Source organism: Urocampus carinirostris, chromosome 17, assembly GCF_059441175.1.
Source record: "Urocampus carinirostris isolate Australia breed hairy pipefish chromosome 17, RoL_Ucar_1.0, whole genome shotgun sequence".
NCBI lineage: Eukaryota > Metazoa > Chordata > Actinopteri > Syngnathiformes > Syngnathidae > Urocampus > Urocampus carinirostris.
In genome coordinates, this window is record NC_142365.1 from 34435703 (window position 1) to 34448538 (window position 12836).

Sequence of the window (12836 nt, forward strand, 5' to 3'; positions counted from 1 at the left end):
TAACCTGTGACCAGGTCCCAAGACTAGCGCTCTACCTCCTGAGCTACCGTTACTGTTTTAAACATCTTTCTGACATTGTATGACAGATTAAATCTGGGGTGATCTTTTGGACCAGATTTTGTAAAAAAAAATGTATAGCCCTAACCAAAAGGAGACTCAAAGGGCTGTACAGTCCACAGACTATAATTACAACATCCCCTGATCTAAAACCTATATGAACACGAGAAAAAACTCAAAACCTCAGCATGAGGAAAATGTGCAAACCTTGTGAAGAGACTGCACATGAGGTATTCCCTATTGCGATGACCAGGCTACGATGGATGTTGCAAGTGAAGAAAAGAATGTTTTGGTCGGGGTGTAACTAGCCCGTATTTTTGTAGAATTACTCTAGTTGTATTTTTGTAGTATTTCTGCTGTCAGATTTTTATAGCATTTCTATGGTATTTTTGTAGTATTACTGTACTTTTATTTTGTAGTATTTCCATATGATATTTTTTGTAGTATATCAGAAGTATTTTTGTAGTATTACTGTAGTTGCACTTATGTAGTATTTATATCGTAACAATTCTGAAGCAGTTTTTTGTTGTATTTCTGTCATAAAAATAGAATAGAATAGAATAGAACACCTTTATTGTCATTACACAAATGTAGCAGTAGTTTTGTTCTACAGTATTACTGAAGTGGTATTTTTTTTAGTATTTCTGTAGTAGTAATTTACATTACAAAGCATTTACAAAGTGTTTAGATATTATAATCTTTGTAGAATTTCTTTAGTATTTTTAACCATTACTGTAGTATTTTATATACAGTATTATTGTAGTACTATTTCTGTAGTTTTTCTGTTGTATTTTTTCATATAAGAATGAAGACAAAATAATATATTAGGTCACTGTTTTGAAGCTATAAATTTGACATCTAGTTTTGTAGTAATTTTGAAGTAAATTTGTAGTATTTTAGTAGTATTTTTGCCAACTGACTCTTTATGCATCTATCAACACCACACACACAACATTCCATTTAAACAACCCTGCCTTGCCACATTTACAGAACAATGGTGACAAGATGGGCCGTTGAGTTGTTAGTTTTAAATATCACAGCCTTTTGGCTGTCGCTGGCTATCATGGAGGAGTAAGAACATTCTTGGGACTTGTGGTGTTAACCTTTATATGTCCATTTGTTTAATTGTTTGCTTGCAGCTTCTACACATGAAGAGCAACAAGTACCTGACCGTCAATAAGCGTTTGCCGGCGCTTTTGGAGAAGAACGCAATGCGCGTCACGCTGGACAGCACCGGCAATGAAGGTTCTTGGCTCTTCATACAACCCTTTTGGAAGTTGCGTGCTAATGGAGACAACGTAAGCCCTGCCTGTCAAAACATCAAGCTGTCGTTTTGAACAGCATACTATGAAATTATGCTTCGGAGTACCATCAATTCCAGACTACAAGATGCTATATTTTTGCTATATTTTAATACAGTCGTACCTATACTTAACAAATTGAATTTATTCTGGGAGTAGCTTCAGAGGCTGAAAGCTTCGGAAGTATAGACGCATTTTGAATGCAAATGCGCTAAACCGTTCCAAGTCCCGCAAAAATATATTTTTTGAATAAATCATAAAGGAGCATCAGAACATGAAACAAAAACATGTTAAGATCAGATTACAGCACAAAAAACATAGAACGAGAGGCACATCATGTAGAAAACAAAAAATAAAGAGAACTAGACAATTCCTTCAAAAATCTTGAGAATTGGGACAGGGCTCTGGCATGTAGTCGTTAGCATAGACCATTAGCATATAGTCTTTAGCATTCCTCGTGAGCATGTAGCCGTTAGCATGTACTCACTAGCATGACTCGTTATCATCTATTCGTTAGCATTTAGCTGTTAGCATGAATTGATAACATGTTGTTATTAGCACGTAGCTGTTAGAATAATTTGTTAGCACGTTGTCATTAGTATGTAGCCGTCAGCATGACTAGTTACATCTACGTGTGAGCATGTAGCTGTCAATATGACATATTAGCATGCAGCCGTTAGCATGACTCGTTAACATGTAGCCGTTAGCATGACTTTTTAACATGTAGCCATTAGCATGACCTATTAACAAGTAGCCTTTAGCATATAGCTGTTAGCATCAACTGGTTAGCATCTATTGTTAGCATCCATTGGTTAGCATGTACCTGTTAGCATCCATTTGTTAGCACCCTCTTGTTAGCATGGGTTTTACTTTTTGTTACATTTCATGTGGGTCAGTGACTCTTGCACAATGCATTGGTTCCAGACACAAAGCACTGAGGTGGAAAATTTCTGACCTCCTTTGGGAAATTTGTCCGTTTTTTTGCCACGTTTTCCTATAATACGTAACCGGGGAAAAACGTGAGGTTTAATAGTACTTTATTGAATATTTACAATATGCTCACCATATTTTTCACCCACAAATTTATACATCCAAATTAAACAGTATCTTCCTTTATCATCTGCATCAATGTCAGGTCGCTGAAGTTTCCTTTAATCCTCGGGGAATGATAACAAGCCAATGCAATTTGGACCGGTACCGTGGCAATCAACACTGACAACACCAAACATCTGTGTTACAATCTGGCTCTATTCTCAGTTTGGTAGCCCTGGCTCTCTAAAAAATCAGGGCTCACATTTAACGCAATGCAGCTCTCATTCTTCGGCGCAAAAGTAAATTGTCCTTGTAAATGCCATCTTGAATGGTTGAGACACATAACGTAAACAATGCTGAATACAGCATTAGCTGTGTGGTGGTGCTGCGCTTTTGGGTTCACCCTGCAGAGATGATAAAACTCAATGCAAAACGAATATCTGAATAGCGCTACTGTTAGGTCTATTACCTTACACCTCTGGACAAAACATACAAAGAGAGACAAGTGACACCAATATTTTCCCATGAGGAGATGCTTCACAGTCAAAGCCTGATTTATATATCTCCAGAATTGCAACAGCTCCCAGTTTTCATTTTACCTCTGAAAAGTGATGGGTCCCGGGGACTCGCATGCTCAAAAATCTATGGGTCCCAACAGAGATCTATGGGTCCCCAAAATTTAGTGTGCTCCATGCCCTTACACACTGTCGTATTTTCCCTTACAAATTACAAAAAAACCCTTTTTTTTCCAAACATGTTTATTTATGTAGCTTAACATGTTATATTGTACATGTGTTTCTTTATATCATATATATTGTTAATGAACATTTTGTTGTGAGACACTGAGTTGCTTGACATGAATGAGGTTTTTTATAAAAAAAGGTTAAAAAATGAAGTCGCTTGGACGTTCACTGTAGAAGGAAAAAGTACATGCAAATATAATTAAGTAGAATAATACATTTTACTTATTCAAATTCTTAATTCATTTTCTGCATCAAATTATTGTTGGTAATATACTGATTAAAGGGATCATCAAGGGAAGCACATTGTAAAGCACTTTGAGAGGTCTTCATTGACTTGAAAAGTGCTATATAAATGCAGAGCATTTACATCACCACAAACCTGTCTTTTTTAATTTTCTCCTTTTATACTTCCCTTTTTTCTTAACTTTTATATACAACATAATAATTCATAATATAATGCATCAAAGCAAGTAAACCGTTTGAGAGCCGGCTCTCTTTAATGTGTCGAGCCGAAAAAGCCGGTTCTCTAAAAAGAAACGGACTTTCACTACACAACTCGAACTGGAGATCGGCGTGCAGACGAAAACTCCAACCGCGATCGGATCTGCCTCACGAAAAGTTTGGAGTGTGGTAAATTTTTGTTAAAAAATGATAATGACAACTTCGTGTCAAAAAAGTTGCGTCCTGGGGACGCACGTTGATTTGACACGATGCGTCCCCAGCAAAAATAATGCGTCTAGGACGCAGGGACGCGGGCAAACGAGAACACTGAGCTCCTCTATTTTATTACAAACAACTGAGTCGCAGGGTCGATGGGGGAGTTTAACATAGCTAGAAGATACCGTCATGAAAAAATAAACATGATAAAAAGGGCGGAGAAAAATAAACATGACAATGCAGCTGCTTCTCTTCTCAGGCAAATGGCTGAGTCGTTCACAAGGTGAGAAAACTCTTTGAAGCAAGGGAAACATTTTACTCAACTTTAGGAACCCTATACAATTAAGACAGGGGTCAGCAACCTTTTTGGCGTGGATTGCCACTTTCAAATTTCCTTGTAAATCAGTGTGCCACACCAAGATTAATGACTCGCACAACATTTTTTTTAATATCCAAGAGAGCTGTCATTTTACACCAGTCCAAATATAAAACATGGATAGACATTTTAATCGTATAACTCAGTGTTTTTCGACCCTTTTTGAACCAAGGTACACTCTTATTTATAAAAAAGTTCCGAGGCACACCATCCGTCGAAAATGTTTGAAAATGAAGTCATGTCAAATATTTCACTGTACTACCTCATGAGCAAATAATTAGTATATAAAAAGAAGACAATAATACTTAAAATAAGAAAGAATGATGTGCTTTGTTTTTATTTTTTACAGTGAAATTTTAAACCGCTTTGTTAAACAAATTAAGTTATTAAATGTACTGTGCTACCTCAAGAGCTGATAATTATTACATAAAAAGTATATAAAAATCTACTGCCACCTACTGATATGGATGACTATTACAGTTCCTCGTCTGTAGATTGCAAAAATACTGAATAATGGCCTGATTTTTTGGAAAGATAAAATTGGGCAATTTCCAGCGGCACACTAGACAAGGTTTCACTGCACACTAGTGTGCCCCGGCACGCTGGTTGAAAAACACTGGTATAAGTGACCAATTTATCTTCCACTATTCATTTTCATCAATTAACTAAAAAATGAATGTGGATAACAAGTTGAAAGGCATGTAGCCATCCATTACTTCAACTTTTTGCCACAAAAATTAACCAGAATCAACCATTTTTCATCAACAGTGAACTACAATCAAAAAACAAGTGTGGACAGCTACCATACCATTCATCAATGATATCTTATTGAAGAAAATGTGAAAACTTGAAATAACAGCAGCAAAGCAGAAGGCGGGCGCACGCGCACACACAAGCTGTTTGCCGTACCTGGACACAGCGCGTTTTAATGTCTCCACCTTGAATTCATGTTCATGTTTCGTCTCGTAATGACGTTTAACACTTGATGCGCGAGGTATAACGCTCTTGGGGCATAATGCACAAAACAGCACAGTCATTTTTTGCACAAAGCCCCAGTCATCCGTCCACGTTCACTGGAAAGAACGCGATGTTTTTGCTCGAGTAGCCGTCATGATTCGTTCATTTATCGTGCGCGTGTGTTTCATTGGCTGGGTTAAAACACGGATCTCTCCTCTGCGAGGCGCCGCTGAAACACGCACTGAAAAGCCCAACGTAAAGCCTCTATATCAGACTTCACAGAACTGAAAATGTCTAAATTTCAGTTAAAAATGCGCATTTTTAAAGTATAATCATTATTATATTGCGGTGCGCTCGCGTGCCACTGGTTAACCCCTCGCTGCTGGCACGCGTGTCATAGGTTCCCGACCCCTGAATTATGACAATTCTTATCCTAATTATAACATTTTAGTGAATTGATTATAAATGTATTCACAATTATACCATCAGCTACAATAATAAATTTGTGGTCAGTTTGTTTTCATTCAAATGCATATTCTCTAGATGGGATGGAAACAATGAAAAATTCGTATTCATTTTAATACTATTCAGACATAACACGTTAAATTAGGAATCTACTTTTAACAACAAAAGAGAAGGAGAGTAGAAAGATGCTGGATGCTGGAAAGGAGCAACTAGGGTACATTAGGTACATAAGAAGGTTGACAACTAAGAGAATATTGAAACAGAGACATCCCAGTGGCAAAGATCTCCATGGTATTGAGAGAATACTCCAGCCATGGTAGGTCCCTTCCAGGAACCCCTCCCAGGAAGAGCGGTTGCTGGAGGCAACAGAGCGCAGGGCAGCCTTGACGGCCTGGTCGGCCCTCTCCTAGAGGAGACTAAAGGAGAGACTGGCTGTGGCCCCAATTCCACTACAAAAGTCCTGTCACACGCTGGAGGTGAAATTGATAACCACAGACAGACACAATGTCTGAAGGGTCCCCGTGGAGGCGGACAACATGGACAATGAGGAGATCTGCAGTTTCTGGAGCAAAAGGGAGCTTGGGTAGCGGACCAGAGAGGACTGACTGCCTTGGAAAACATGTCAACCATTGTCAATATGGTGTCATAACCTCTAAATACAAGGAAGTCAGTGACGAAATCCAGGGCTATGTGGGACCATGGCCGACTAGGAACAGTTAGGGGCTGCATAAAGCCTGCTGAAAGGGCAGTGGGAGACCTTATTCTGAGCACAGGTAGTACAGGCTGCCAGAAACAGCTAATTTTTGAGGCCCTTCTCCTGGGTCTGGTTAGGCCAGCTGTCCTGCATTGCAACAGAGTCAATATCCCAGGTGATGACATTTACAGCATGGGCGCCGGGCAGAATGTTTCCTGGACTCTCCTAAACATCAGCACTATCCTGAGAAAACTGATAATAAAATAATAAATAATTTACTTGTATTGTCATTCTGTGTAACAATGTACACAGAACGAAATGTCGATTGCACCTGACCCGTTGTAGCGAGCCGATGCAGCCGCAGCCAACAGAGGGCGCCGCCGACCACTTTTTAAGTCTTAGGAATGACTCGGCCGGGGCGCGAACCACCGACCTCCCAGTCTCAAAGCGGGCGCCTTACCATCTAGGCTACTGAGCTGGTATATGAGAGAGGGCATAAGCCCTGATGTTCCTGTAGCCCGGGCGGTTGTTAAGGGTGATGTTGAACTAGCTGAAAAACAGCCCAGGGGCCTTCCTAGAGTTTAGCTTTTTCGCAGTACTCATGTATGCCAGGTGTGATCTGAACACCCGTGGAACAACTGCCTCATTCCCCTTCAGCCGGTAACTTCCCTTCTGCAGGGCCTCATGGACTGTCAGGAGGTCCTTGTCCCCGGCGTCATAATTCTTCTCTGCAGCGTTCTGTTGTTGGGAGAATAGGCACTGACCTTGCAGGGTCAGCACGCATGCGTCCATTCTCGATCACGTTCCCGAAATACGTCACTGCGTTTGAATGGGACATGTTATCATTACTCTACCTTGACATAGAGCTGGTTCTACAGCAGCCTCTCTAAAACTTTGCGGGGTGGTGCTCTTCCAAGGATTTGGAGAAGACGGGAAGCAGTGGGTCAACATTAGGCAGACGCAACAATCAAATAAATCATACAAGTTTAAAACACGAGACAAAACAGGGATAAGCTTCTACGAACCACAATGGTCAAAGCTACAGCACTGTTTGCTTGCAGCTTCTGAAGGCTTCCGCTTTGATTGAAGACGGCTGCAGCTGGACTGATAGAGATTCTCCGCACTTGTGCTGGTCAAGGTCAAATCAGGAGGAACGGGAATCTTGGCAGGGGTGTGGCATAACAGATACCTCTTTACTCAAACAATTTTATAGTCAGAGAAATTAATACTTGACCAAGAAAAAGCAATATTGACACTCAAACACACCCAAACATGTCAAACACGTGGCAGAGTGAGATGGTAAGGCATATTGACTACTCAAGCCCGGTCGGGTAGCATCATTTTAAGAGAGAACGTCAGTTAGACAACATGTGTTGAGTTTTCATTGTGATTTAGTGCGTTTGACTGCTTTTTTTTGAAAATGAAGGATCCCCAAAAGTTTGTGATAAGGGAAGGAAAAGAGGAAAACCGTGAGAACAAATATTGAGTTGAGACAGGTATTCCTTCATTATGAGAGACTTGTTGAAAACAACAAATTACTGCAAGCTGATATCCAGCAAAAAGTATGTTCAATCAATATTCATCAGGACTGTGGGTGCTAATGATATTGACTAATGTAGAGCATTCAACGTCAGAATTCTGTTTTTGAATGTCAAAACTAAATTATAAAACAATGTCAGAAGATGTGTATCTAATACTATGTTCTAATTCAATTTGTGAATGTTGGGCGCTGGGGTGTTATCTCGCATTTGTGAAGCAAAGGTCACCTTGACAACTCATCCGAAGGGCCCGACCAGAGCGGTGGGAGTTCCCAGCGCCCCCGGGAGGTCGGAACCATGAGCGAACGCCTGATACACTGCAATTCAGTTCTTTTGAGCCTGTGGAAGTCTTAGCAAGTGATAAAACCGTGTGAAAGAAGCCAGGAACCCGGACAGGAGGTCAGGCTTACAAGAGGCCAAGCTTAACAAGCAAAGAAACCAAAAGAGTGCTGAAGTGGCCAGCAAGTGTGCCCGAGTGGTTTAGCTTAGCCAGTGTCCAAGCATGATCGAGCTAGTGGCTAAGCCTGTGGGACACAGCCAGCGACCTCAAGCAAAGCCTTCAGCAACTAGCAGCCAACCACGGCTTCAACACACTGCAACACCATTGGTCCTTGCCCAACGGGGTCCCCACTCTACTGAAGAGGACATCACGACGTGGCCCTCACCTTCAACAAACCGAAACCAAAGTCTATCCCATTGTGCATTATGGTGTGAATTTTTTGGGGGGGATTTCTATCAAATATAACGCCAATTTGCCTTATACCTACAGTAATGTTGTTCTTCTATCTATAAGGTGCCAGTTAATATCACAACTTAAATCTTTCTTTGTTTTATTTTCTTTATCTAGTTTTGTTTTCTATTCAAGTTTTTGCTGAATATGATTATTAAAAGAAAACTCCATAAGTCAGAGATTGTGTGTCTTCAGTATACAGAACTATCAAAAACGGTAGCCAACCCTTTCGATTACTATAAAGGTTTTTCATCCGTTTCCCTGATATAATGATCCAAAAACGTAAGTGGTGTGCTATAAAGGCAACACGAGTTTGAAATGAAAAAAAAAATCGTCTCTTTAATTTGCTTGGTCAATCGATTATTTGTTGAAGTTATTTATTGACCAAATTTCACTGCACTAACGTTTTTTTTTCAGGTAGGATTTCATTCCTGCATTCAAACCAAAATAATTTAAGCATCCAATACAAAACACCATCCATCCATCCATTGTCTTCCGCTTATCCGAGGTCGGGTCGCGGGGGCAGCAGCGTTAAAAGGGAATCCCAGACGTCCCTATCCCCAGCCACCTCCTCCAGCTCATCCGACGGGACCCCGAGGCGTTCCCAAGCCAGCCGAGAGACATAGTCTCTCCAACGTGTCCTGGGTCGCCCCTGGGGCCTCCTGCCGGTGGGACATGCCCGGAACACCCCCCGAGGGAGGCGTCCTGGAGGCATCCTTATTAGATGCCCGAGCCACCTCAACTGGCTCCTCTCAACGCGGAGGAGCAGTGGCTCTACACCGAGTCCCTCCCGGATGACTGAGCTACTCACCTTATCTCTAAGGGAGAACCCAGCCACCCTGCGGAGGAAACTCATTTCGGCCACTTGTATCCGGGATCGTGTTCTTTCGGTCATGACCCAAAGTTCATGACCATAGGTGAGGGTAGGTACGTAGATCGATAGCTTTGCCTTTCGGCTCAGCTCCCTCTTCACCACGACGGACCGGTACAGGGTTCGAATGACGGCAGACGCTGCACCGACCCGTCTGTCGATCTCCCATTCCATCCTACCCTCACTCGTGAACAAGACCCCAAGATACTTGAACTCCTCCACTTGGGGCAAGACCTCCTCCCCGACCCGGAGGGAGCAGACCACCCTTTTCCGACTCGGTACCATGGCCTTGGACTTGGAGGTGCTGATCCTCATCCCGGCCGCTTCACACCCGACTGCGAATCGCTCCAGCGAGAGCTGAAGATCACGGCCTGAGGAAGCCAACAGCACCACATCATCTGCAAAAAGCAGTGACGCAATGTTGAGGCCCCCAGGCGCCTAGAAATTCTGTCCATAAAAGTTATGAACAGAATCGGTGACAAAGGGCAGCCCTGGCGTAGCCCAACCCTCACCGGGAATGAATCCGACTTACTGCCGGCAATGCGGACCAGACTCTGGCACCGGGCATACAGGGACCGCACAGCCCGGATATGCGGTACCCCATACTCCCGAAGCACCCCCCTTAGGGCCTCCCCACGGTCGAATGCCTTCTCCAAGTCCACAAAACACATGTAGACCGGAAAGGCAAACTCCCATGCACCCTCAAAGACCCTGCAGAGTGTATAGAGCTGGTCCAGTGTTCCACGGCCAGGACGAATACCACACTGTTCCTCCTGAATCCGAGATTCAACTTCCTGGCGGACCCTCCTCTCCAGTACCCCTGAATAGACCTTACCAGGGAAGCTGAGAACTGTGATTCCCCTGTAGTTGGAACACACTCTCCGGTCCCCCTTCTTAAAGACGGGAACCACCACCCCAGTGTGCCAGTCCAGAGGCACTGTCCCCGATGTCCACGCGATGTTGCAGAGGCGTGTCAACCATGACATGCCCACGACATCCAGAGCCCTAATGAACTCTGGGCGGATCTCATCGACCCCCGGGGCCCTGCCACAGAGGAGTTTTTTTGACCACCTCGGTGACTTCAACCCCAGTGATACGAGAGCCCAACCCAGAGTCCGCAGGCTGTGCTTCCCCAGAGGAAGACGTGTCGGTGGGATTGAGGAGGTCTTCGAAGTACTCCGCCCACCGATTCACAACGTCCCGGGTCGAGGTCAGCAGCGCCCCATCGGCACTATACACAGTGTCGATGGCACACCACTTCCCCCCCTAAGACGCCGGATGGTGGACCAGAACTTCCTCGAAGCCGTTCGGAAGTCGGCTTCCATGGCCTCGCCAAACTACTCCCATGCCCGAGTTTTTGCCCCGGCAACCGCCGAAGCCGCATTCCGCTTGGCCAGCCGATACGTGCCAGAGTCCCACAGGCCAGGAAGGCCCTATAAGACTCCTTCTTCAGCTTGACGGCATCCCTCACCGCCGGTGACCACCAACGGGTCTGAGGGTTGCCGCCGCGACAGGCACCGACCACCTTACGGCCACAGCTCCGATCAGCCGCTTCGACAATGGAGGCGCGGAACATGGTCCACTCGGACTCAATGTCCCCCGCCTCCCTCGGGACATGGGCAAAGTTCTGCCGGAGGTGTGAATTGAAACTTCTTCTAGCAGGAGATTCTGCCAGCCGTTCCCAACAGACCTTCACAATACGCTTGGGTCTGCCGGGTCGGGCCGGCATCTTCCCCCACCATCGAAGCCAACTCACCACCAGGTGGTGATCAGTTGACAGCTCCGCCCTTCTCTTCACCCGAGTGTCCAGAACATGCGGCCGCAGGTCCGACGAAACGACGACAAAGTCGATCATCGAACTACGGCCTAGGGTGTCCTGGTGCCAAGTGCACATATGGACACCCTTATGTCTGAACATGGTGTTCATTATGGACAAACCATGACGGGCACTGAAGTCCAATAACGTAACACCACTCGGGTTCAGGTCAGGGGGGCCGTTCTTTTCAATCACGCTCCTCCAGGTCTCACTGTCATTGTCCACGTGAGCATTGAAGTCTCCCAGCAGTACGAGGGATTCCCCATGGGGCGCGCTCTCAAGCGCACCCTCTAAGCACTCCAAGAAGGGTGGGTACTCCGAACTGCTATTTAGTGCATAAGCACAAACAACAGTCAGGTCTTGTCCCCCCACCTGAAGGCGGAGGGAGGCTACCCTCTCGTCTACTGGGGTGAACCCCAACCTACAGGCGCCGAGCCGTGGAGCAACTAATATGCCCACACCGGCTCTGCGCCTCCCACCACGAGCAATTCCAGAGTGGAAGAGAGTCAAACCCCTCTCGAGAGGACTGGTACCAGAGCCCAAGCCGTGCGTGGAGGTGAGTCCGACTACCAGTATATCTAGTCGGAATTTCTCAACCTCACGCACCAAACATAATTTATATACCAATCTCTGATTAATACCTTGCGGAAGTAATATAATTTGTTGTTGGGGGTACTATAATTTTTTTGCTTAGGTGTAATTCTGACTTTTTTTAAGCATGACACTGATGAAAAAGACTGAAATTAATAGAAAACGTATAATACTTAAAGTGAATGACAATTCTAATTTATGTTTGGCTGCCTACAGGTGGTAGTAGGAGACAAGGTGATCTTAAACCCAGTCAATGCCGGGCAGCCGCTTCATGCATCGGATTACGAGCTGAGTGACCACCTGGGCTGTAAAGAGGTTTGAGCGGCCCTAATTTTACTGCATTTACAGAACAATGGTGACAAGATGGGCCGTTGATTTGTTAGTTTTAATAAACACAGCCTTTTGGCTGTCCGCTGAAGGGGTAAGAAAAACCCTGGAACTCGTTAAGGGCTCTTCTATGCCTTCACTCTGTGCGTGTTTGTGCATGACTCCCTGCAGGTTAACTCCGTCAACTGCAACACGAGCTGGAAGCTCAACTTGTTCATGATGTTTAGTGACCACAGAGATGAAGTGCTCAAAGGCGTAAGTAAAAGCTGTACTTTTTTCTGTCTGGTTTAGTGTTTTGAAACCCAAAACAAAGTTGAATGTTTTTTTTCTTTACAATACAGAGGCTCCTTTCTACTTCGCGCTTCAGTTAACGCTGGTTCAGTCCTTCGCGATTTCAAATTCAGAAAGATTTGTCTTTATTGTCACTGATATTGTATTGTGCTCTGCGTTCTGTCAGATTAGGGAGGGCACTCTGTGTTGGTTGGGTGTGGCTGTCTATGTGCACAACTTTGATAGGCTGGTGTGACTGTGTTTGCGACTGTGATAGGTTGGTGTATGCTGTCTGTCAAACAGCTGAAGTGGCTATGGGGGATCAAAACAAACCTGGAAGCACCGCGACCACCAGCTTATAGCAGTTCATTACATTGAAAATAAATTCATCGATGAAATCGGATTCTGAGG

General features: G+C 44.2%; 1 protein-coding gene across 1 annotated transcript in view; it reads left to right on the plus strand.

The window, feature by feature from the left end:
• Positions 1-12836, plus strand: part of itpr3 (inositol 1,4,5-trisphosphate receptor, type 3) — a 307422-nt gene that overhangs the window by 53374 nt on the left and 241212 nt on the right. The window contains exons 5-7 of the mRNA XM_088320630.1: positions 1197-1355; positions 12045-12143; positions 12327-12410. Of these exons, the coding sequence (XP_088176756.1) occupies positions 1197-1355; positions 12045-12143; positions 12327-12410 (342 nt within the window). The remainder of the gene's footprint in view (positions 1-1196; positions 1356-12044; positions 12144-12326; positions 12411-12836) is intronic.